At 49.2% G+C, this 25,157-nt stretch overlaps 1 protein-coding gene across 2 annotated transcripts; it reads left to right on the top strand.

The window, feature by feature from the left end:
* Positions 1 to 3,056: 3,056 nt before the first annotated feature.
* Positions 3,057 to 24,841, top strand: mvb12a (multivesicular body subunit 12A). 2 transcript variants are annotated; one of them, XM_055907258.1, is made up of 10 exons: positions 3,060 to 3,192; positions 3,745 to 3,843; positions 4,800 to 4,883; positions 4,976 to 5,075; positions 7,274 to 7,403; positions 7,882 to 8,022; positions 14,831 to 14,943; positions 17,978 to 18,036; positions 18,756 to 18,815; positions 24,187 to 24,841. In XM_055907258.1, exons 2-10 carry the CDS (start codon positions 3,745 to 3,747, stop codon positions 24,259 to 24,261), a joined length of 861 nt encoding a protein of 286 aa, XP_055763233.1. In that variant the 5' UTR covers positions 3,060 to 3,192; the 3' UTR covers positions 24,262 to 24,841. The 2 variants fall into 2 exon arrangements, with proteins under 2 accessions (XP_055763234.1, XP_055763233.1); XM_055907259.1 differs by lacking the exons at positions 18,756 to 18,815; positions 24,187 to 24,841 and adding an exon at positions 18,158 to 18,241 and having other exon boundaries at positions 3,057 to 3,192.
* Positions 24,842 to 25,157: the final 316 nt, after the last annotated feature.

Raw genomic sequence — 25,157 nt, 5'->3', positions numbered from 1 at the left:
CGTTCCTGACCTATTTCTGTTAGTTTGTTATATGTGTTAGTTGGTCAGGACGTGAGGTTGGGTGGGCATTCTATGTTTTCTGTTTCTATGTTGGTTTATGGGTTGCCTGGTATGGCTCTTAATTAGAGGCAGGTGTTTGGCGTTCCTCTAATTAAGAGTCATATTTAGGTAGGTGTTTTCACAGTGTTCGTTGTGGGTGATTGTCTCCTGTGTTTGTGCATGTCGTTGCGCCACACGGGACTGTTTTCGGTTTGTTTGTTCATCGTTCATTTTGTGTAGCCTATTTTCTCTATTCGTGCGTTCTTCATGTTTTATGTAAGTTCGTCGTCTAGGTCTGTCTACACCGTTTATTTGTTTTGTTAGTGTATTAGTCGAGTTCGTGTTTTTTTTCTTTCTTTAATAAATAATGTCTACAAACTCCGCTGCATTTTGGTTCAATCCCTGCTCCTCTTCTTCTGATGAAGAGGAAGAGGAAAGCCGTTACAATCCTGTTTCCATTGATCATCCTTGAGATGTTTCTCCAACTTGATTGCAGTCCACCTGTGGCAAATTCAATTGATTGGACATGATTTGGAAAGGCACACACCTGTCTATAAGGTTCCACAGTTGACAGTGCATGTCAGAGCAAAAACCAACCCATGAGGTCGAAGGAATTGTCCGTATAGCTCCGAGACAGGATTGTGTCGAGGCACAGATCTGGGGAACGGTACCAAAACATTTCTGCAGCATTGAAGGTCCCCAAGAGCACAGTGGCCTCCATAATTCTCAAATGGAAGAAGTTTGGAACCACCAAGAGTCCGCCCGGTCAAACTGAGCAATCGGGGAGAAGGGCCTTGGTCAGGGAGGTGACCAGGAACCCGATGGTCACTCTGACAGAGCTCCGGAGTTCCTCTGTAGGTATCGGAGAACCTTACAGAAGGACAACCATCTCTGCAGCACTCCACCAATCAGGCCTTTATGGTAGAGTGGCCATACGGAATACACTCCTCAGTAAAAGGAACATGACAGCCTGCTTGGAGTTTGTCAAAAGGCACCTAAAGACTCTTAGACCATGAGAACCAAGATTCTCTGGTCTGATGAAACCAAGATTGAACTCTTTGGCCTGAATGTCAAGCGTCACATCTGAAGGAAACCTGCCACCATCCCTATGGTGAAACATGGTGGTGGCAGCATCATGCTGTGGGGATGTTTTTCAGCGGCAGGGAATGGGAGACTAGTCAGGATCGAGGGAAAGATGAACGGAGAAAGTACAGAGAAATCCTTAATGAAAACCTGCTCCAGAGCACTCAGGACCACAGACTGTGGCGAAGGTTCACCTTCCAACAGGACAACAACCTTAAGAACACAGCCAAGACAACGCGGGAGTGGCATCGGGACAAGTCTCTGAAGGTCCTTGAGTGGCCCAGCCAGAGCCCAGACTCGAACCCGATCGAACATCTCTGGAGAGACCTGAAAATAGCTGTGCAGCAACGCTCCACATCCAACCTGACAGAGCTTGAGAGGATCTGCAGAGAAGAATGTGAGAAACTCCCCAAATACAGGTGTGCCTAGCTTGTAGCGTCATACCCAAGAAGACTCAAGGCTGTAATCGTTGCCAAAGGTGCTTCAACAAAGTACCGAGTAAAGGGTCTGAATACTTATGTAAATGCGATATGTCAAATTCTAAAAACCTGCTTTTTTTTGTCATTATGGGGTATTGTGTGTAGATTGATGAGGGGGGAAAAACAATTTAATTAATTTTAGAATAAGGCTGTAACATAACAAAATGTGGAAATAGCCAAGGGGTCTGAATACTTTCCGAAATGCGCTGTATGCCCCTCTCTCTCTGCATTTGACCGTGTGTGTAACAGTATATATCCGTGTGTGTATCAGTATATATCCGTGTGTGTAACAGTATATATCTGTGTGTGTGACATTATATATATATAGTATCTGTGTGACAGTATATGTATCTGTGTGTGTGACAGTATATATATATATATATATATATTTGTGTTTGTGTGACAGTATATATATCTCTGTGTGACAGTATATATATACAGTATCTGTGTGACAGTATATATATATCTGTGTGACAGTATTTAAATCTCTGTGTGTGACAGTATATATATCTGTGTGTCTGTGTGACAGTATATATCTGTGTGTGTGTCTGACAGTATATTTATCTCTGTGTGTCTGACTGACATTATATATCTGTGTGTCTATCTGACAGTATATATCTGTGTGTCTTTTGTTTGTACTGCCTTACACTCAAAGGTTTCAAAGGAATAGAGACATTTCAAATGTCATTATGAACATAAACATATACTTTATAAACTTAAATATGGGTTGTATTTACAAAAGGTGTTTGTTCTTCACTGGTTGCCCTTTTCTTGTGGCAACAGGTCAAAATCCTGATGCTGTGATGTCACACTGTGGTATTTCACCCAGTAGATATGAGAGTTCATCAAAATTGGCTTTGTTTCCAAATTCTTTGTGGATCTGTGTAATCTGAGGGAAATATACATCTCTGATATGCTCATACATTTGACAGGAGGTTAGGAAGTGCAGCTCAGTTTCCACCTCATTTTGTGGGCAGTGAGCACATGGCCCATCTTCTCTTGAGAGCCAGGTCTGCCTACGGCGGTCTCTCTCTATAGCAAGGCTATGCTCACTGAGTTTGTACATAGTCAAAGATTTCCTTAATTTTGGGTCAGTCACAGTGGTCAGGTATTCTGCCACTGTTTACTCTCTGTTCAGGGTCAAATAGCATTCCAGTTTGCTGTTTTTTGGTTAATTCTTTCCAATGTGTCAAGTAATTATATAGATCTAATTATCTTTCCTCCTCTCTCTCCTTCTCCTTCTCCAAACACCAAACATAAATCACACAATTAAATGCCACAGCATTTAGACCCTTTGCATAGATTACAGCAACAAGTAAAGGGAGATAGCAAGGACGCGTTCAACAATATTATTTCAGGACAGTAGCGCCATCTGGCGCTGAGGTGAAAATCCAGCTCATCCTCTTCGGCAGTGCTGGCGTAATCATTTGGCATGTCCCGGTGCTTGATGGGAATAGTAGTCGTAGAATCTCCTGTATTTCCTGGAAAGGAGACGAGGAAAAGTCATAAGAAGTTCTTGCTCGCCTCTAAAAAGTTGTTTACCTGACTTCATCTACAGTCTAAAGCGAGAAAGGTGGAAACGGAAAACAGAGTAAGTACCATGTTTTTACGAGGATTTTTGAAAACTGAGTGAAATCTCCCCGAAACGTGAAGGAAAAAATATGTTTAACTCACCTGTCCATCAAATGTTAGCTAGCTGCAAGCTAGGTTAGCTAACTTGCTAGCTATTTTCCTAACAATGGGCCATTTATAGCTAATGTTAATGCCGAGGTTTAGTGATCAAATCACCGTTTTTAGCTAGTTTCAGTTTGCTAGTTTTATTTCTTGACTGGATGTTGGCAGTTACCTGTCAAAACAACCATTCCTTTGTTATGCTAGCAAAGCCAAATATTAATATGGAAATCTGGCAAAGTAATTGTATATTTTCACAGCTATACCATGATAGTTGCTCCACAATGTTCTGTCTGATAGAGCAGTGGTTGTTGGGAGAAATGGAGAACGTCGCATTGTTGACAATCCTCAAGATAATTTATTCAGGAACAACCGTCATGATAACCTCCTCTGCCCCTTATCTTCTTCCCTTCTCTCCTCCCCCTTTGTTCTCTTCTCTCCCTTCCTGTCCATCTCCTCTCCTCTTCTACAGATGTCTCTGATGGAGCACGTTGGTGGCACCCACAACAGGCCGGTGACGGCAGTGGCCTGGGCCTCCAACAGCAGCACCTGTCCCAAAGACTTCAATCTGGTAGGGAGTGAGAGGGAGGAAGGGAGTCGGGGAGGAGGGATACAGGCAGAAGAAGTAGGAAATAGATTGAAATAATTTAAGGTCAGACAGCATAAAGGCTCAGAGGAGACAGTAAGAGGTCAGACAGCATAAAGGCTCATCGAGGAGACAGTAAGAGGTCAGACTACATAAAGGCTCAGAGGAGACAGTAAGAGGTCAGACAGCATAAAGGCTCATAGACAGTAAGAGGTCAGACTACATAAAGGCTCAGAGGAGACAGTAAGAGGTCAGACAGCATAAAGGCTCAGAGGAGACAGTAAGAGGTCAGACAGCATAAAGGCTCAGAGGAGACAGTAAAAGGTCAGACAGCATAAAGGCTCAGAGGAGACAGTAAGAGGTCAGACTACATAAAGGCTCAGAGGAGACAGTAAGAGGTCAGACAACATAAAGGCTCAGAGGAGACAGTAAGAGGTCAGACAGCATAAAGGCTCAGAGGAGACAGTAAGAGGTCAGACAGCATAAAGGCTCAGAGGAGACAGTAAGAGGTCAGACAGCATAAAGGCTCAGAGGAGACAGTAAGAGGTCAGACAGCATAAAGGCTCATAGACAGTAAGAGGTCAGACAGCATAAAGGCTCAGAGGAGACAGTAAGAGGTCAGACAGCATAAAGGCTCAGAGGAGACAGTAAGAGGTCAGACAGCATAAAGGCTCAGAGGAGACAGTAAGAGGTCAGACAGCATAAAGGCTCATAGACAGTAAGAGGTCAGACAGCATAAAGGCTCATAGACAGTAAGAGGTCAGTAATTCTCAATATTGTGTGTAGTGTCTCACCCTCTTTCTCTCCCTCTCACCCTCTTTCTCTCCCTCTCACCCTCTGTGTGTCTCTCTCTCACACCCTCTGTGTCTCTCACCCTTTTTCTCTCTCCCCCTCTCTGTCTCTCTCCTCTCTGTCTCTCTCCCCCCTCTCACTCTTTCTAGATTAGTGTAACTGAGGATGGAGTTGCTGCTAACTTCACACGGAGCTTCGCCATGAAGGCTGGCTACTTCCTCTGCTACAGCAAGGTGTGTTATACACACACACACACACACACACACACGGACTCAGACTGTCACATGCACGCCACATGCCTAAATGACATCTCCCCCCTCTCTAGGACATGTCAGGTGGTATGGTAGTATCAGATGTCCAGGTGATCTCAGACAAGGAGACTGTTCCTCATGGGTACTGTTACATACCTGAACACCTGGAGCCTAGTGAGTACCTGCTGCCCGCCTCAACACCTGTAGAACACTTAGACATGCTTTACAGATGCTTATTAAATACCTGAACACCTGGAGGAACACTGAGACATGTTTTACAGATGCTTATTTAAATACCTGAACACCTGGAGGAACACTGAGACATGCTTTACAGATGCTTATTAAATACCTGAACACCTGGAGGAACACTGACATGCTTTACAGATGCTTATTAAATACCTGAACACCTGGAGGAACACTGACATGCTTTACAGATGCTTATTTAAATACCTGAACACCTGGAGGAACACAGACATGTTTTACAGATGCTGATTTAAATACCGGAACACCTGGAGGAACACTGAGACATGCTTTACAGATGCTTATTAAATACCTGAACACCTGGAGGAACACTGAGACATGTTTTACAGATGCTTATTAAATACCTGAACACCTGGAGGAACACTGAGACATGTTTTACAGATGCTTATTAAATACCTGAACACCTGGAGGAACACTGAGACATGCTTTACAGATGCTGATTTAAATACCTGAACACCTGGAGGAACACTGAGACATGCTTTACAGATGCTTATTAAATACCTGAACACCTGGAGGAACACTGAGACATGCTTTACAGATGCTTATTAAATACCTGAACACCTGGAGGAACACTGAGACATGTTTTACAGATGCTTATTAAATACCTGAACACCTGGAGGAACACTGAGACATGTTTTACAGATGCTGATTTAAATACCTGAACACCTGGAGGAACACTGAGACATGCTTTACAGATGCTGATTTAAATACCTGAACACCTGGAGGAACACTGAGACATGCTTTACAGATGCTGATTTAAATACCTGAACACCTGGAGGAACACTGAGACATGCTTTACAGATGCTGATTTAAATACCTGAACACCTGGAGGAACACCGAGACATGCTTTACAGATGCTTATTAAATACCTGAACACCTGGAGGAACACTGACATGCTTTACAGATGCTTATTAAATACCTGAACACCTGGAGGAACACTGACATGCTTTACAGATGCTTATTAAATACCTGAACACCTGGAGGAACACTGACATGCTTTACAGATGCTTATTTAAATACCTGAACACCTGGAGGAACACAGACATGTTTTACAGATGCTGATTTAAATACCGGAACACCTGGAGGAACACTGAGACATGCTTTACAGATGCTTATTAAATACCTGAACACCTGGAGGAACACTGAGACATGTTTTACAGATGCTTATTAAATACCTGAACACCTGGAGGAACACTGAGACATGTTTTACAGATGCTTATTAAATACCTGAACACCTGGAGGAACACTGAGACATGCTTTACAGATGCTGATTTAAATACCTGAACACCTGGAGGAACACTGAGACATGCTTTACAGATGCCTATTAAATACCTGAACACCTGGAGGAACACTGAGACATGCTTTACAGATGCTTATTAAATACCTGAACACCTGGAGGAACACTGAGACATGCTTTACAGATGCTTATTAAATACCTGAACACCTGGAGGAACACTGAGACATGTTTTACAGATGCTTATTAAATACCTGAACACCTGGAGGAACACTGAGACATGTTTTACAGATGCTGATTTAAATACCTGAACACCTGGAGGAACACTGAGACATGCTTTACAGATGCTGATTTAAATACCTGAACACCTGGAGGAACACTGAGACATGCTTTACAGATGCTGATTTAAATACCTGAACACCTGGAGGAACACTGAGACATGCTTTACAGATGCTGATTTAAATACCTGAACACCTGGAGGAACACTGAGACATGCTTTACAGATGCTTATTAAATACCTGAACACCTGGAGGAACACTGACATGCTTTACAGATGCTTATTAAATACCTGAACACCTGGAGGAACACTGAGACATGCTTTGCAGATGCTTGGGAAATGTTCATAATTCATTCATTAACAAGCGACTACTGCAAGTTAATAAAAAGTAGTTTTTAGTAGGACAGTAGTTGTTTAGGTGGTTTTTGTCATGTTTCATACAACGTGATGAATGTGTGATTATGTTCTGGATGGCTAAAAACAGACATCTATAGGAACTGTGATCTATATGCTCTCTGAATCTTCATTTTTAACTGGATTTTTGAAGTATTCAAAAATGTGTGTGTGTGTGTGTGTCCGTCCGTGTGTGTGTGTGTCCAGGGGCCTCTGTGTCTAAGAAGAAGCGTGTGTGTGTCCGCATGGTGCCAGTGGGTGGTGTGGAGACCGCTGTACTGGACATCAAACTGACGGCTAAGACTAGGAGGATGCTGCAGCACTACACCTGTTTAGGGTCGGTCACACACACACACACACACACACACAGACACACACACACACACACACCACACACACAGACACACACACACACACACCACACACACAGACACACACACACACACACACACACACACAGACACACACACACACACACACACACCACACACAGACACACACAGACACACACACACACACACACACACACACACACACACACACACACACACACACACACACACACACACACACACACACACACACACACACACACACACACACACACACACAGAGAGAGAGAGAGTGACGCAGAGACACACACACAGAGAGTGACGCAGAGAGACACACACAAACATCCCACTAATGTAGCTTGGTCCTGGACAAAAGAACAACATTTCAGTGAAGATCCTCCATAGAGCTACTCTCAGTGTGTGTCTGGGAGACCAGGGGTTGGTGTGTCTGTCCTAACTGGTGTGTTGTCCTGTCTGTCTCAGGGACATGCATGGCTATGTGATGTGGTGTAAGAAGGGGCCCTTCTCCAGCCCTCTACCCCAGGCAAAGCCTCGCAGCCTCAGCCTTGACCTCCGTCAGCTCTCCCTGGACCAGAACCCCCCTCCGCTACCCCTCAGACCCAGGTAACTACCCCCTCAGACCCAGGTAACTACCCCCTCAGACCCAGGTAACTACCCCCTCAGACCCAGGTAACTACCCCCTCAGACCCCGGTAACTACCCCCTCAGACCCCGGTAACTACCCCCTCAGACCCAGGTAACTACCCCCTCAGACCCCGGTAACTACCCCCTCAGACCCCGGTAACTACCCCCTCAGACCCCGGTAACTACCCCCTCAGACCCCGGTAACTACCCCCTCAGACCCCGGTAACTACCCCCTCAGACCCCGGTAACTACCCCCTCAGACCCAGGTAACTACCCCCTCAGACCCCGGTAACTACCCCCTCAGACCCCGGTAACTACCCCCTCAGACCCCGGTAACTACCCCCTCAGACCCCGGTAACTACCCCCTCTGACCCAGGTAACCACCCCCTCTGACCCAGGTAACCACCCCCTCTGACCCAGGTAACCACCCCCTCTGACCCAGGTAACTACCCCCTCTGACCTAGGTAACTACCCCCCCTGACCCCGGTAACTACCCCCTCAGACCCATGTACAGTACACCCTCACCTGTTCAGCAAGGTATCTATCCCTGGACCAAACCTCTCCTCCACTGCCCCTCAGATCCAGGTAAGAACATTTACCGTACATCTCCCACCCAGGTGAGACTGTTACATTACACCTCCCACCCAGGTGAGACTGTTACCTTAGACCTCCCACCCAGGTGAGACTGTTACCGTACACCTCCCACCCAGGTGAGACTGTTACCGTACACCTCCCACCCAGGTGAGACTGTTACCGTACACCTCCCACCCAGGTGAGACTGTTACCTTACACCTCCCACCCAGGTGAGACTGTTACCTTAGACCTCCCACCCAGGTGAGACTGATACCTTAGACCTCCCACCCAGGTGAGACTGTTACCTTACACCTCCCATCCAGGTGAGACTGTTACCTTAGACCTCCCACCCAGGTGAGACTGTTACCTTAGACCTCCCACCCAGGTGAGACTGTTACCTTAGACCTCCCACCCAGGTGAGACTGTTACCTTAGACCTCCCACCCAGGTGAGACTGTTACCGTACACCTCCCACCCAGGTGAGACTGTTACCTTACACCTCCCACCCAGGTGAGACTGTTACCTTACACCTCCCACCCAGGTGAGACTGTTACCGTACACCTCCCACCCAGGTGAGACTGTTACCGTACACCTCCCACCCAGGTGAGACTGTTACCGTACACCTCCCACCCAGGTGAGACTGTTACCTTACACCTCCCACCCAGGTGAGACTGTTACCTTAGACCTCCCACCCAGGTGAGACTGTTACCGTACACCTCCCACCCAGGTGAGACTGTTACCTTACACCTCCCACCCAGGTGAGACTGTTACCTTACACCTCCCACCCAGGTGAGACTGTTACCTTAGACCTCCCACCCAGGTGAGACTGTTACCGTACACCTCCCACCCAGGTGAGACTGTTACCGTACACCTCCCACCCAGGTGAGACTGTTACCGTACACCTCCCACCCAGGTGAGACTGTTACCTTAGACCTCCCACCCAGGTGAGACTGTTACCTTAGACCTCCCACCCAGGTGAGACTGTTACCTTAGACCTCCCACCCAGGTGAGACTGTTACCTTAGACCTCCCACCCAGGTGAGACTGTTACCGTACACCTCCCATCCAGGTGAGACTGTTACCGTACACCTCCCACCCAGGTGAGACTGTTACCTTAGACCTCCCACCCAGGTGAGACTGTTACCTTAGACCTCCCACCCAGGTGAGACTGTTACCTTAGACCTCCCATCCAGGTGAGACTGTTACCGTACACCTCCCACCCAGGTGAGACTGTTACCTTAGACCTTCCACCCAGGTGAGATAGTTACCGTACACCTACCACCCAGGTGAGACTGTTACCTTAGACCTCCCACCCAGGTGAGACTGTTACCTTAGACCTCCCACCCAGGTGAGACTGTTACCTTAGACCTTCCACCCAGGTGAGACTGTTACCGTACACCTCCCACCCAGGTGAGACTGTTACCGTACACCTCCCACCCAGGTGAGACTGTTACCTTAGACCTCCCATCCAGGTGAGACTGTTACCGTACACCTCCCACCCAGGTGAGACTGTTACCGTACACCTCCCACCCAGGTGAGACTGTTACCGTACACCTCCCACCCAGGTGAGACTGTTACCGTACACCTCCCACCCAGGTGAGACTGTTACCGTACACCTCCCACCCAGGTGAGACTGTTACCTTAGACCTCCCACCCAGGTGAGACTGTTACCGTACACCTCCCATCCAGGTGAGACTGTTACCGTACACCTCCCATCCAGGTGAGACTGTTACCGTACACCTCCCACCCAGGTGAGACTGTTACCTTAGACCTTCCACCCAGGTGAGACTGTTACCGTACACCTCCCACCCAGGTGAGACTGTTACCGTACACCTCCCATCCAGGTGAGACTGTTACCGTACACCTCCCATCCAGGTGAGACTGTTACCTTAGACCTCCCACCCAGGTGAGACTGTTACCGTACACCTCCCACCCAGGTGAGACTGTTACCGTACACCTCCCACCCAGGTGAGACTGTTACCGTATACCTCCCACCCAGGTGAGACTGTTACCTTAGACCTTCCACCCAGGTGAGACTGTTACCTTAGACCTTCCACCCAGGTGAGACTGTTACCTTAGACCTCCCACCCAGGTGAGACTGTTACCTTAGACCTCCCACCCAGATGAGACTGTTACCTTAGACCTCCCATCCAGGTGAGACTGTTACCTTAGACCTCCGACCCAGGTGAGACTGTTACCGTACCTCTCCCACCCAGGTGAGACTGTTACCGTACACCTCCCACCCAGGTGAGACTGTTACCGTACACCTCCCACCCAGGTGAGACTGTTACCGTACACCTCCCACCCAGGTGAGACTGTTACCTTAGTCCTCCCACCCAGGTGAGACTGTTACCTTAGACCTCCCACCCAGGTGAGACTGTTACCGTACACCTCCCATCCAGGTGAGACTGTTACCTTAGACCTCCCACCCAGGTGAGACTGTTACCGTACACCTCCCACCCAGGTGAGACTGTTACCGTACACCTCCCATCCAGGTGAGACTGTTACCGTACACCTCCCACCCAGGTGAGACTGTTACCTTAGACCTCCCACCCAGGTGAGACTGTTACCTTAGACCTCCCATCCAGGTGAGACTGTTACCGTACACCTCCCACCCAGGTGAGACTGTTACCTTAGACCTTCCACCCAGGTGAGACTGTTATCGTACACCTCCCACCCAGGTGAGACTGTTACCTTAGACCTCCCACCCAGGTGAGACTGTTACCTTAGACCTTCCACCCAGGTGAGACTGTTACCGTACACCTCCCACCCAGGTGAGACTGTTACCGTACACCTCCCAACCAGGTGAGACTGTTACCTTAGACCTCCCATCCAGGTGAGACTGTTACCCTACACCTCCCACCCAGGTGAGACTGTTACCTTAGACCTTCCACCCAGGTGAGACTGTTACCGTACACCTCCCACCCAGGTGAGACTGTTACCTTAGACCTCCCATCCAGGTAAAACTGTTACCTTAGACCTCCCACCCAGGTGAGACTGTTACCTTAGACCTTCCACCCAGGTGAGACTGTTACCGTATACCTCCCACCCAGGTGAGACTGTTACCGTACACCTCCCATCCAGGTGAGACTGTTACCTTACACCTCCCATCCAGGTGAGACTGTTACCGTACACCTCCCACCCAGGTGAGACTGTTACCGTACACCTCCCACCCAGGTGAGACTGTTACCGTACACCTCCCACCCAGGTGAGACTGTTACCGTACAACTCCCACCCAGGTGAGACTGTTGCCGTACACCTCCCACCCAGGTGAGACTGTTACCTTAGACCTCCCACCCAGGTGAAACTGTTACCGTACACCTCCCACCCAGGTGAGACTGTTACCGTACACCTCCCACCCAGGTGAGACTGTTACCGTACACCTCCCATCCAGGTGAGACTGTTACCGTATACCTCCCACCCAGGTGAGACTGTTACCTTAGACCTCCCATCCAGGTGAGACTGTTACCTTAGACCTCCGACCCAGGTGAGACTGTTACCGTACACCTCCCACCCAGGTGAGACTGTTACCTTAGTCCTCCCACCCAGGTGAGACTGTTACCTTAGACCTCCCAGCCAGGTGAGACTGTTACCGTACATCTCCCATCCAGGTGAGACTGTTACCTTAGACCTCCCACCCAGGTGAGACTGTTACCGTACACCTCCCACCCAGGTGAGACTGTTACCTTAGACCTCCCACCCAGGTGAGACTGTTACCGTACACCTCCCATCCAGGTGAGACTAGGTTAGGTGAGGCTGTTACCTTAGTCCTCCCACCCAGGTGAGACTAGGTTAGGTGAGGCTGTTACCGTAGTCCTCCCACCCAGGCGAGACTAGGTTAGGTGAGGCTGTTACCTTAGACCTCCCACCCAGGTGAGACTGTTACCTTAGACCTCCCATCCAGGTGAGACTGTTACCTTAGACCTCCCACCCAGGTGAGACTAGGTTAGGTGAGGCTGTTACCGTAGTCCTCCCACCCAGGCGAGACTAGGTTAGGTGAGGCTGTTACCTTAGACCTCCCACCCAGGTGAGACTGTTACCTTAGACCTCCCATCCAGGTGAGACTGTTACCTTAGACCTCCCACCCAGGTGAAACTGTTACCTTAGACCTCCCACCCAGGTGAGACTGTTACCTTAGACCTCCCACCCAGGTGAATCAGAGCCAGGTGAGAGTGTTGGGAACCCTCTCTCTGTGGCCAGGTGGATCTCAGAGCCAGGTGAGAGTGATGGTAACCCTCTCTCTGTGGCCAGGTGAATCTCAGAGCCAGTTGAGAGTGATGGTAAACCTCTCTCTGTGGCCAGGTGGATCTCAGAGCAAGGTGAGAGTGATGGTAACCCTCTCTCTGTGGCCAGGTGAATCTCAGAGCCAGTTGAGAGTGATGGTAAACCTCTCTCTGTGGCCAGGTGAATCTCAGAGACAGGTGAGAGTGATGGTAAACCTCTCTCTGTGGCCAGGTGAATCTCAGAGCCAGGTGAGAGTGATGGTAACCCTCTCCCTGTGGCCAGGTGAATCTCAGAGCCAGTTAAGAGTGATGGTAAACCTCTCTCTGTGGCCAGGTGGATCTCAGAGACAGGTGAGAGTGATGGTAACCCTCTCTCTGTGGCCAGGTGAATCTCAGAGCCAGGGGAGAGTGATGGTAACCCTCTCTCTGTGGCCAGGTGAATCTCAGAGCCAGGTGAGAGTGATGGTAAACCTCTCTCTGTGGCCAGGTGAATCTCAGAGCCAGTTGAGAGTGATGGTAAACCTCTCTCTGTGGCCAGGTGAATCTGAGCCAGGTCAGAGGGATGGTAAACCTCTCTCTGTGGCCAGGTGGATCTCAGAGCCAGGTGAGAGTGATGGTAAACCTCTCTCTGTGGCCAGGTGAATCTCAGAGCCAGGTGAGAGTGATGGTAAACCTCTCTCTGTGGCCAGGTGGATCTCAGAGCCAGGTGAGAGGGATGATAAACCTCTCTGTGGCCAGGTGAATCTCAGAGCCAGGTGAGAGTGATGGTAACCCTCTCTCTGTGGCCAGGTGGATCTCAGAGCCAGGTGAGAGTGATGGTAAACCTCTCTCTGTGGCCAGGTGGATCTCAGAGCCAGGTGAGAGTGATGGTAACCCTCTCTCTGTGGCCAGGTGAATCTCAGAGCCAGGTGAGAGTGATGGTAAACCTCTCTCTGTGGCCAGGTGGGTCTCAGAGCCAGGTGAGAGTGATGGTAACCCTCTCTCTGTGGCCAGGTGAATCTCAGAGCCAGGTGAGAGTGATGGTTAAACCTCTCTCTGTGGCCAGGTAGATCTCAGAGCCAGGTGAGAGTGATGGTAACCCTCTCTCTGTGGCCAGGTGAATCTCAGAGCCAGGTGAGAGTGTTGGGAACCCTCTCTCTGTGGCCAGGTGAATCTCAGAGCCAGGTGAGAGTGATGGTAACCCTCTCTCTGTGGCCAGGTGAATCTCAGAGCCAGGTCAGAGGGATGGTAAACCTCTCTCTGTGCCCAGGTGGATCTCAGAGCCAGGTGAGAGTGATGGTAAACCTCTCTCTGTGGCCAGGTGAATCTCAGAGCCAGGTGAGAGTGATGGTAAACCTCTCTCTGTGGCCAGGTGGATCTCAGAGCCAGGTGAGAGGGATGATAAACCTCTCTGTGGCCAGGTGAATCTCAGAGCCAGGTGAGAGTGATGGTAACCCTCTCTCTGTGGCCAGGTGGATCTCAGAGCCAGGTGAGAGTGATGGTAAACCTCTCTCTGTGGCCAGGTGGATCTCAGAGCCAGGTGAGAGTGATGGTAACCCTCTATCTGTGGCCAGGTGAATCTCAGAGCCAGGTGAGAGTGATGGTAAACCTCTCTCTGTGGCCAGGTGGGTCTCAGAGCCAGGTGAGAGTGATGGTAACCCTCTCTCTGTGGCCAGGTGAATCTCAGAGCCAGGTGAGAGTGATGGTTAAACCTCTCTCTGTGGCCAGGTGGATCTCAGAGCCAGGTGAGAGTGATGGTAACCCTCTCTCTCTGGCCAGGTGAATCTCAGAGCCAGGTGAGAGTGTTGGGAACCCTCTCTCTGTGGCCAGGTGAATCTCAGAGCCAGGTGAGAGTGATGGTAACCCTCTCTCTGTGGCCAGGTGAATCTCAGAGCCAGGTGAGAGTGTTGGGAACCCTCTCTCTGTGGCCAGGTGGGTCTCAGAGCCAGGTGAGAGTGATGGTAAACTTCTACTCAGAATTCCACAGACTGACTTAGGTCTCCCTGTCTCCATAGCAACGCTCCACCCATGCCCCCTGGCAGGAAGCTCAGCCATCGCCGCAGCAACCTCCAATTGAACGACACTCTGGACAAAGTGGTTGACAGTAGCAACATCTACGGCATCTCAGGTTGACCAAAATTCAGAAAACACTTCTAGAAAAGAGACAGATACTGTACATGTTATAAAGACTGATGTACTGACTCTCTCTACCTATCCTCCCTCTCTCTACCTATCCTCCCTCTCTCTACCTTCCTCTCTCTATCTACCTTCCTCTCTCTACCTACCTTCCTCTCTCTACCTACCTCCCTCTCTCTACCTACCTTCCTCTCTCTACCTACCTTCCTCTCTCTACCTATCCCTCCTCTCTCTACCTATCCCTCCTCTCTCTACCTACCTTCATCTCTCTACCTACCTTCCTCTACCTAACTATCCTCCCTCTCTCTACCTATCCTCCCTCCCTCTACCTTCCTCCCTCTCTCTACCTTCCTCTCTCTACCTACCTTCCTCTCTCTACCTACCTTCCCCTCTCTACCTACCTTCCTCTCTCTCTACCTACCTTCCTCTCTCTACCTACCTTCCCCTCTCTACCTACCTTCCTCTCTCTCTACCTACCTTCCTCTCTCTCTACCTACCTTCCTCTCTCTCTACCTACCTTCCTCTCTCTCTACCTACCTTCCTCTCTCTCTACCTACCTTCCTCTCTCTCTACCTACCTTCCTCTCTCTACCTACCTTCCTCTCTCTCTACCTACCTTCCTCTCTCTCTACCTACCTTCCTCTCTCTACCTACCTTCCCCTCTCTACCTACCTTCCTCTCTCTCTACCTACCTTCCTCTCTCTACCTACCTTCCTCTCTCTCTACCTACCTTCCTCTCTCTCTACCTACCTTCCTCTCTCTACCTACCTTCCTCTCTCTCTACCTACCTTCCTCTCTCTCTACCTACCTTCCTCTCTCTCTACCTACCTTCCTCTCTCTCTACCTACCTTCCCCTCTCTACCTACCTTCCTCTCTCTACCTCTACTCTCTATCCTATCTTTCCTCTCTCTACCTACCTTCCTCTCTCTCTACCTACCTTCCTCTCTCTCTACCTACCTTCCTCTCTCTACCTATCCTTCCTCTCTCTACCTTCCTCTCTCTACCTACCTTCCCCTCTCTACCTACCTTCCTCTCTCTCTATCTACCTTCCTCTCTCTATCTTCCTCTCTCTCTACCTACCTTCCTCTCTCTACCTATCCTTCCTCTCTCTACCTACCCTCCCTCTATCTACCTATCCTCCCTCTCTCTATCTTCCTCTCTCTCTACCTACCTTCCTCTCTCTACCTATCCTCCCTCTCTCTACCTACCCTCCCTCCCTCTACCTTCCTCTCTCTACCTACCTTCCTCTCTCTACCTACCTTCCTCTCTCTACCTCTACTCTCTATCCTATCTTTCCTCTCTCTACCTACCCACTCTCTACCTATCATCCCTCTCTCGACCTATCATCCCTTTCTCTACCTATCATCCCTCTCTCTACCTATCATCTCACACACACACACACACACACACACACACACACACACACACACACACACACACACACACACACACACACACACACACACACACACACACACACACACACACACACACACACACACACACACACACACACACACACCTCCCTGGTCCGTTGTAGTGTATTGACCATGTATGTAGTTCTCTCCTTGAGCTGTTCCTGTCTATTAATGTTCTGTATTATGTCATGTTTCATGTTGTGTGGACCCCAGGAAGTGTATTATGTCATGTTTCATGTTGTGTGGACCCCAGGAAGTGTATTATGTCATGTTTCATGTTGTGTGGACCCTAGGAAGTGTATTATGTCATGTTTCATGTTGTGTGGACCCTAGGAAGTGTATTATATCATGTTTCATGTTGTGTGGACCCTAGGAAGTGTATTATGTCATGTTTCATGTTGTGTGGACCCTAGGAAGTGTATTATGTCATGTTTCATGTTGTGTGGACCCCAGGAAGTGTATTATGTCATGTTTGATGTTGTGTGGACCCCAGGAAGTGGATTATGTCATGTTTCATGTTGTGTGGACCCCAGGAAGTGTATTATGTCATGTTTCATGTTGTGTGCACCCCAGGAAGTGGATTATGTCATGTTTCATGTGTTATGTGGTCCCCAGGAAGTGTATTATGTCATGTTTCATGTGTTGTGTGGACCCCAGGAAGTGTATTATGTCATGTTTCATGTTGTGTGGACCCCAGGAAGTGTATTTAGTCATGTTTCATGTTGTGTGGACCCCAGGAAGTGGATTATATCATGTTTCATGTGTTGTGTGGACCCCAGGAAGTGGATTATATCATGTTTCATGTGTTGTGTGGTCCCCATGAAGTGTATTATGTCATGTTTCATGTTGTGTGGACCCCAGGTAGTGTATTATGTCATGTTTCATGTTGTGTGGACCCCAGGAAGTGTATTATGTCATGTTTCATGTTGTGTGGACCCCAGGAAGTGTATTTAGTCATGTTTCATGTTGTGTGGACCCCAGGAAGTGTATTATGTCATGTTTCATGTGTTGTGTGGTCCCCAGGAAGTGTATTATGTCATGTTTCATGTTGTGTGGACCCCAGGAAGTGTATTATGTCATGTTGTGTGTACCCCAGGAAGTGTATTATGTCATGTTTCATGTTGTGTGGACCCCAGGAAGTGGATTATGTCATGTTTCATGTTGTGTGGACCCCAGGTAGTGTATTATGTCATGTTTCATGTTGTGTGGACCCCAGGAAGTGTATTATGTCATGTTTCATGTGTTGTGTGGTCCCCAGGAAGTGTATTATGTCATGTTTCATGTTGTGTGTACCCCAGGAAGTGGATTATGTCATGTTGTGTGTACCCCAGGAAGTGGATTATGTCATGTTGTGTGTACCCCAGGAAGTGTATTATGTCATGTTTCATGTTGTGTGTGGACCCCAGGAAGTGTATTATGTCATGTTTCATGTTGTGTGTACCCCAGGAAGTGTAGCTGCTGCTTTTACAACAGCTAATGGGGATCCTACCAAAATACTAAATACCTCTCTCCACCCTCCCTCTCCTCCTACCATCCCTCTCTCTCTCACTCTTTCTACCCTCCATCTCTTTCCCCTCCACCTGTCTTCTCTCCCTCCCTCCCTCTCCAGCCATAGATGGTGTTCCCTTCACTCTGCACCCCAAGTTCAAGACCCAAACCAACGGCACGGTAAGTTGAAATACCAACCACCATCGTTTTACTGGTAAAGTGACATGGACTACTTTTACTTCCAGTGGTGAAATACCATGAGTCTAAACTGTCTCTCTCTCCTCCCTCGCTTTCCTCCTAGACCCCAACAAACACTCTAAAATACCATGAGTCTAAACTGTCTCTCTCTCCTCCCTCTCTTTCCTCCTAGACCCCAACAAACACTCTAAAATACCATGAGTCTAAACTCTCTCCTCCTCCTCTCTTTCCTCCTAGACCCCAACAAACACTCTAAAATACCATGAGTCTAAACTCTCTCCTCCTCCTCTCTTTCCTCCTAGACCCCAACAAACACTCTAAAATACCATGAGTCTAAACTCTCTCCTCCTCCTCTCTTTCCTCCTAGACCCCAACAAACACTCTAAAATACCATGAGTCTAAACTGTCTCTCTCTCCTCCCCCTCTTTCCTCCTAGACCCCAACAAACACTGAAATACCATGAGTCTAAACTGTCTCTCTCTCCTCCCCTCTTTCCTCCTAGACGCCAACAAACACTCTAAAATACCATGAGTCTAAACTGTCTCTCTCTCCTCCCCCTCTTTCCTCCTAGACCCCAACAAACACTCTAAAATACCATGAGTCTAAACTCTCTCCTCCTCCTCTCTTTCCTCCTAGACCCCAACAAACACTCTAAAATACCATGAGTCTAAACTCTCTCCTCCTCCTCTCTTTCCTCCTAGACCCCAACAAACACTCTGAACAACATTCGCATCAAGTCTGTCCAGGACATTGAAAATGAGGTAGGTGTGTGTGTGTGCGCACGGTATTTTTGTATTGATTGTGTTACTGTGGGGTCCGTCGTAGTGTCGACCATGTTGTGTTATTGTGGAGTCCATCGTAGTGTCGACCATGTTGTGGTACTGTGGAGTCCATCGTAGTGTCGACCATGTTGTGTTACTGTGGAGTCCATCGTAGTGTCAACCATGTTGTGGTACTGTGGGGTCCGTCGTAGTGTGTCGACCATGTTGTGGTACTGTGGGGTCCATCGTAGTGTCGACCATGTTGTGTTACTGTGGGGTCCGTCGTAGTGTGTCGACCATGTTGTGGTACTGTGGGGTCCATCGTAGTGTCGACCATGTTGTGTTACTGTGGGGTCCGTCGTAGTGTGTCGACCATGTTGTGGTACTGTGGGGTCCATCGTAGTGTCGACCATGTTGTGGTACTGTGGGGTCCGTCGTAGTGTGTCGACCATGTTGTGTTACTGTGGGGTCCGTCGTAGTGTCGACCATGTTGTGGTACTGTGGGGTCCGTCGTAGTGTGTCGACCATGTTGTGTTACTGTGGGGTCCGTCGTAGTGTCGACCATGTTGTGTTACTGTGGGGTCCGTCGTAGTGTGTCGACCATGTTGTGTTACTGTGGGGTCCGTCGTAGTGTCGACCATGTTGTGTTACTGTGGGGTCCGTCGTAGTGTGTCGACCATGTTGTGTTACTGTGGGGTCCGTCGTAGTGTCGACCATGTTGTGTTACTGTGTGGTCCATCGTAGTGTCGACCATGTTGTGTTACTGTGTGGTCCGTCGTAGTGTGTCGACCATGTTGTGTTACTGTGGGGTCCGTCGTAGTGTGTCGACCATGTTGTGTTACTGTGGGGTCCGTCGTAGTGTCGACCATGTTGTGTTACTGTGTGGTCCGTCGTAGTGTCGACCATGTTGTGTTACTGTGGCGTCCGTCGTAGTGTGTCGACCATGTTGTGTTACTGTGTGGTCCGTCGTAGTGTGTCGACCATGTTGTGTTACTGTGGAGTCCATCGTAGTGTCGACCATGTTGTGGTACTGTGGGGTCCGTCGTAGTGTGTCGACCATGTTGTGTTACTGTGGGGTCCATCGTAGTGTCGACCATGTTGTGGTACTGTGGGGTCCGTCGTAGTGTGTCGACCATGTTGTGGTACTGTGGGGTCCGTCGCAGTGTGTCGACCATGTTGTGGTACTGTGGGGTCCATCGTAGTGTCGACCATGTTGTGGTACTGTGGGGTCCGTCGTAGTGTCGACCATGTTGTGTTACTGTGGGGTCCGTCGTAGTGTGTCGACCATGTTGTGGTACTGTGGGGTCCGTCGTAGTGTCGACCATGTTGTGTTACTGTGGGGTCCGTCGTAGTGTCGACCATGTTGTGTTACTGTGTGGTCCGTCGTAGTGTCGACCATGTTGTGTTACTGTGTGGTCCGTCGTAGTGTCGACCATGTTGTGTTACTGTGGGGTCCGTCGTAGTGTGTCGACCATGTTGTGTTACTGTGGGGTCCGTCGTAGTGTCGACCATGTTGTGTTACTGTGGGGTCCGTCGTAGTGTGTCGACCATGTTGTGGTACTGTGGGGTCCATCGTAGTGTCGACCATGTTGTGGTACTGTGTGGTCCGTCGTAGTGTCGACCATGTTGTGGGATTGATTGCGTTACTGTGTGGTCCGTCGTAGTGTGTCGAACATGTTGTGTTACTGTGGGGTCCGTCGTAGTGTGTCGACCATGTTGTGGTACTGTGGGGTCCGTCGTAGTGTGTCGACCATGTTGTGGTACTGTGGGGTCCGTCGTAGTGTGTCGACCATGTTGTGGTACTGTGGGGTCCATCGTAGTGTGTCGAACATGTTGTGTTACTGTGTGGTCCGTCGTAGTGTCGACCATGTTGTGTTACTGTGTGGTCCGTCGTAGTGTCGACCATGTTGTGTTACTGTGGGGTCCATCGTAGTGTCGACCATGTTGTGTTACTGTGGGGTCCGTCGTAGTGTGTCGACCATGTTGTGTTACTGTGGGGTCCGTCGTAGTGTCGACCATGTTGTGTTACTGTGGGGTCCGTCGTAGTGTCGACCATGTTGTGTTACTCTGGGGTCCATCGTAGTGTCGACCATGTTGTGGTACTGTGGCGTCCGTCGTAGTGTCGACCATGTTGTGTTACTGTGGGGTCCATCGTAGTGTCGACCATGTTGTGGTACTGTGGGGTCCATCGTAGTGTCGACCATGTTGTGGTACTGTGGCGTCCGTCGTAGTGTGTCGACCATGTTGTGGTACTGTGGGGTCCGTCGTAGTGTCGACCATGTTGTGTTACTGTGGGGTCCATCGTAGTGTCGACCATGTTGTGGTACTGTGGCGTCCGTCGTAGTGTCGACCATGTTGTGTTACTGTGGGGTCCATCGTAGTGTCGACCATGTTGTGGTACTGTGGGGTCCATCGTAGTGTCGACCATGTTGTGGTACTGTGGCGTCCGTCGTAGTGTGTCGACCATGTTGTGGTACTGTGGGGTCCGTCGTAGTGTCGACCATGTTGTGTTACTGTGGGGTCCGTCGTAGTGTGTCGACCATGTTGTGGTACTGTGGGGTCCGTCGTAGTGTCGACCATGTTGTGTTACTGTGGGGTCCGTCGTAGTGTCGACCATGTTGTGTTACTGTGGGGTCCGTCGTAGTGTGTCGACCATGTTGTGGTACTGTGGGGTCCATCGTAGTGTCGACCATGTTGTGTTACTGTGTGGTCCGTCGTAGTGTCGACCATGTTGTGTTACTGTGGCGTCCGTCGTAGTGTGTCGACCATGTTGTGTTACTGTGTGGTCCGTCGTAGTGTGTCGACCATGTTGTGTTACTGTGGAGTCCATCGTAGTGTCGACCATGTTGTGGTACTGTGGGGTCCGTCGTAGTGTGTCGACCATGTTGTGTTACTGTGGGGTCCATCGTAGTGTCGACCATGTTGTGGTACTGTGGGGTCCGTCGTAGTGTGTCGACCATGTTGTGGTACTGTGGGGTCCGTCGCAGTGTGTCGACCATGTTGTGGTACTGTGGGGTCCATCGTAGTGTCGACCATGTTGTGGTACTGTGGGGTCCGTCGTAGTGTCGACCATGTTGTGTTACTGTGGGGTCCGTCGTAGTGTGTCGACCATGTTGTGGTACTGTGGGGTCCGTCGTAGTGTCGACCATGTTGTGTTACTGTGGGGTCCGTCGTAGTGTCGACCATGTTGTGTTACTGTGTGGTCCGTCGTAGTGTCGACCATGTTGTGTTACTGTGTGGTCCGTCGTAGTGTCGACCATGTTGTGTTACTGTGGGGTCCGTCGTAGTGTGTCGACCATGTTGTGTTACTGTGGGGTCCGTCGTAGTGTCGACCATGTTGTGTTACTGTGGGGTCCGTCGTAGTGTGTCGACCATGTTGTGGTACTGTGGGGTCCATCGTAGTGTCGACCATGTTGTGGTACTGTGTGGTCCGTCGTAGTGTCGACCATGTTGTGGGATTGATTGCGTTACTGTGTGGTCCGTCGTAGTGTGTCGAACATGTTGTGTTACTGTGGGGTCCGTCGTAGTGTGTCGACCATGTTGTGGTACTGTGGGGTCCGTCGTAGTGTGTCGACCATGTTGTGGTACTGTGGGGTCCGTCGTAGTGTGTCGACCATGTTGTGGTACTGTGGGGTCCATCGTAGTGTGTCGAACATGTTGTGTTACTGTGTGGTCCGTCGTAGTGTCGACCATGTTGTGTTACTGTGTGGTCCGTCGTAGTGTCGACCATGTTGTGTTACTGTGGGGTCCATCGTAGTGTCGACCATGTTGTGTTACTGTGTGGTCCGTCGTAGTGTCGACCATGTTGTGTTACTGTGGGGTCCGTCGTAGTGTCGACCATGTTGTGGTATTGATTGCGTTACTGTGGGGTCCGTCGTAGTGTATCAACCATGTTGTGTTACTGTGTGGTCCGTCGTAGTGTCAACCATGTTGTGTTACTGTGGGGTCCATCGTAGTGTGTCGACCATGTTGTGTTACTCTGGGGTCCGTCATAGTGTGTCGACCATGTTGTGTTACTGTGTGGTCCGTCGTAGTGTCGACCATGTTGTGGTACTGTGTGGTCCGTCGTAGTGTGTCGACCATGTTGTGTTACTGTGGGGTCCATCGTAGTGTGTCGACCATGTTGTGTTACTGTGTGGTCCGTCGTAGTGTCAACCATGTTGTGTTACTGTGGGGTCCATCGTAGTGTGTCGACCATGTTGTGTTACTCTGGGGTCCGTCATAGTGTGTCGACCATGTTGTGTTACTGTGTGGTCCGTCGTAGTGTCGACCATGTTGTGTTACTGTGGGGTCCGTCGTAGTGTCGACCATGTTGTGTTACTGTGTGGTCCGTCGTAGTGTGTCGACCATGTTGTGGTACTGTGGGGTCCGTCGTAGTGTCGACCATGTTGTGTTACTGTGGGGTCCGTCGTAGTGTATCAACCATGTTGTGTTACTGTGTGGTCCGTCGTAGTGTCGACCATGTTGTGTTACTGTGGAGTCCGTCGTAGTGTGTCGACCATGTTGTGGTACTGTGGGGTCCGTCGTAGTGTCGACCATGTTGTGTTACTGTGGGGTCCGTCGTAGTGTATCAACCATGTTGTGTTACTGTGGGGTCCGTCGTAGTGTCGACCATGTTGTGTTACTGTGGGGTCCGTCGTAGTGTGTCGACCATGTTGTGTTACTGTGTGGTCCGTCGTAGTGTCGACCATGTTGTGTTACTCTGGGGTCCGTCATAGTGTGTCGACCATGTTGTGTTACTGTGTGGTCCGTCGTAGTGTGTCGACCATGTTGTGTTACTGTGTGGTCCGTCGTAGTGTGTCGACCATGTTGTGTTACTGTGGGGTCCATCGTAGTGTGTCGACCATGTTGTGTTACTGTGGGGTCCGTCGTAGTGTCGACCATGTTGTGTTACTGTGGGGTCCGTCGTAGTGTATCAACCATGTTGTGTTACTGTGGGGTCCATCGTAGTGTGTCGACCATGTTGTGTTACTGTGGAGTCCATCGTAGTGTGTCGACCATGTTGTGGTACTGTGGAGTCCATCGTAGTGTCGACCATGTTGTGTTACTGTGTGGTCCATCGTAGTGTGTCGAACATGTTGTGTTACTGTGGGGTCCGTCGTAGTGTATCAACCATGTTGTGTTACTGTGGGGTCCGTCGTAGTGTGTCGAACATGTTGTGTTACTGTGGGGTCCGTCGTAGTGTCGACCATGTTGTGTTACTGTGTGGTCCGTCGTAGTGTCGACCATGTTGTGTTACTGTGGGGTCCATCGTAGTGTCGACCATGTTGTGTTACTGTGTGGTCCGTCAAAGCGTGTCGACCATGTTGTGGGATTGATTTTGTTACTGTGGGGTCCGTTGTAGTGTATTTTCCATGTTGTGTGTTTACAGTACAACTACACTTTCACCGTGGAGGAAAACGCAGCCAAGAGAACCAGACCTCTCACCCCAGGAAGCACCTCTTAAGCTCAATGACCTTTCAACTCCGACCTCAACAACGGCGGCCTGCTCGACCCACAACACTACGGGGTTCAATGTGATATGTCGGGGTCATGAAATGATAATCAATGTCCAAGTGCCTAGAAGACGACTGACTAGAACAGAAGTGTCATTCTGCATTCCAGAGTTCCTTCACAACTCCATTGTACCGACATTCTTATTCCGTGTTCTAAACTCTCACACATGTCATTCTCACGCCCCGTATATGGGACCAGTTATATATGTTAGAGATGACTCTTTGAGGGAGAAGAGAACGGTGTCTGGCAGGGTATGCTTGTTTCTCTTGTTAGAATAATGGAAGGAACCTGTTGTGGTGGACCTGTTAACGTCAGGCTGTGGATCTTCATCTTTATTGGGATGTTTAGGGACTAAACTAAATGTTGTTACACTTTCAATGTAAATCATGTTACTGTTATGTGTCTGTGGTGAAACATGGGTCATTTCATGGTTTTAAAAGAATAAGGAAGTATGGTTACCTGTAACTGGTCGTATCTGTATATTGTGCCTCGCATGCAAGTATAAACAAATAAAATACCAAATCATTTGACGTGCGTACCGTTCTTAAATGGTTTGTTATTAAGGAACGTGTGATATCTGTCACAGGGAGATTAAACATGTAAACACAGCGACTGCTGACACTTACTGATAGACACACCCACTTTTCTGCACGTTCAAACAGGTGATAGGAGATTTGTTTCCGTGTATAACCCGTAACACAATCTGAACCTCAGAGTCTGTAGCTTTCACCTGTATCCACACTAGGTGCACCAGTCGACGGAAAATTCAGGATTTGGGGATTCAACTCGATCCGGAGTCAGGTGGATAGAAGATCCTGCAACCACCTTGTCAATATAAATGCAAAA

This window comes from Salvelinus fontinalis, chromosome 40 (genome assembly GCF_029448725.1).
Source record: "Salvelinus fontinalis isolate EN_2023a chromosome 40, ASM2944872v1, whole genome shotgun sequence".
Classification (NCBI taxonomy): domain Eukaryota; kingdom Metazoa; phylum Chordata; class Actinopteri; order Salmoniformes; family Salmonidae; genus Salvelinus; species Salvelinus fontinalis.
This window is presented reverse-complemented; position numbering and strand designations above follow the sequence as displayed.

Bases quoted from the DNA above. Each gene is read 5' to 3' on its own strand.
- mvb12a (XM_055907258.1), top strand. From the start codon at position 3,745: ATGTCTCTGATGGAGCACGTTGGTGGCACCCACAACAGGCCGGTGACG. The intron at 8,023-14,830 runs GTAACTACCCCC...CTGTCTCCATAG, and splicing joins CCGCTACCCCTCAGACCCAG to CAACGCTCCACCCATGCCCC. The intron at 18,816-24,186 runs GTAGGTGTGTGT...GTGTGTTTACAG, and splicing joins TCCAGGACATTGAAAATGAG to TACAACTACACTTTCACCGT.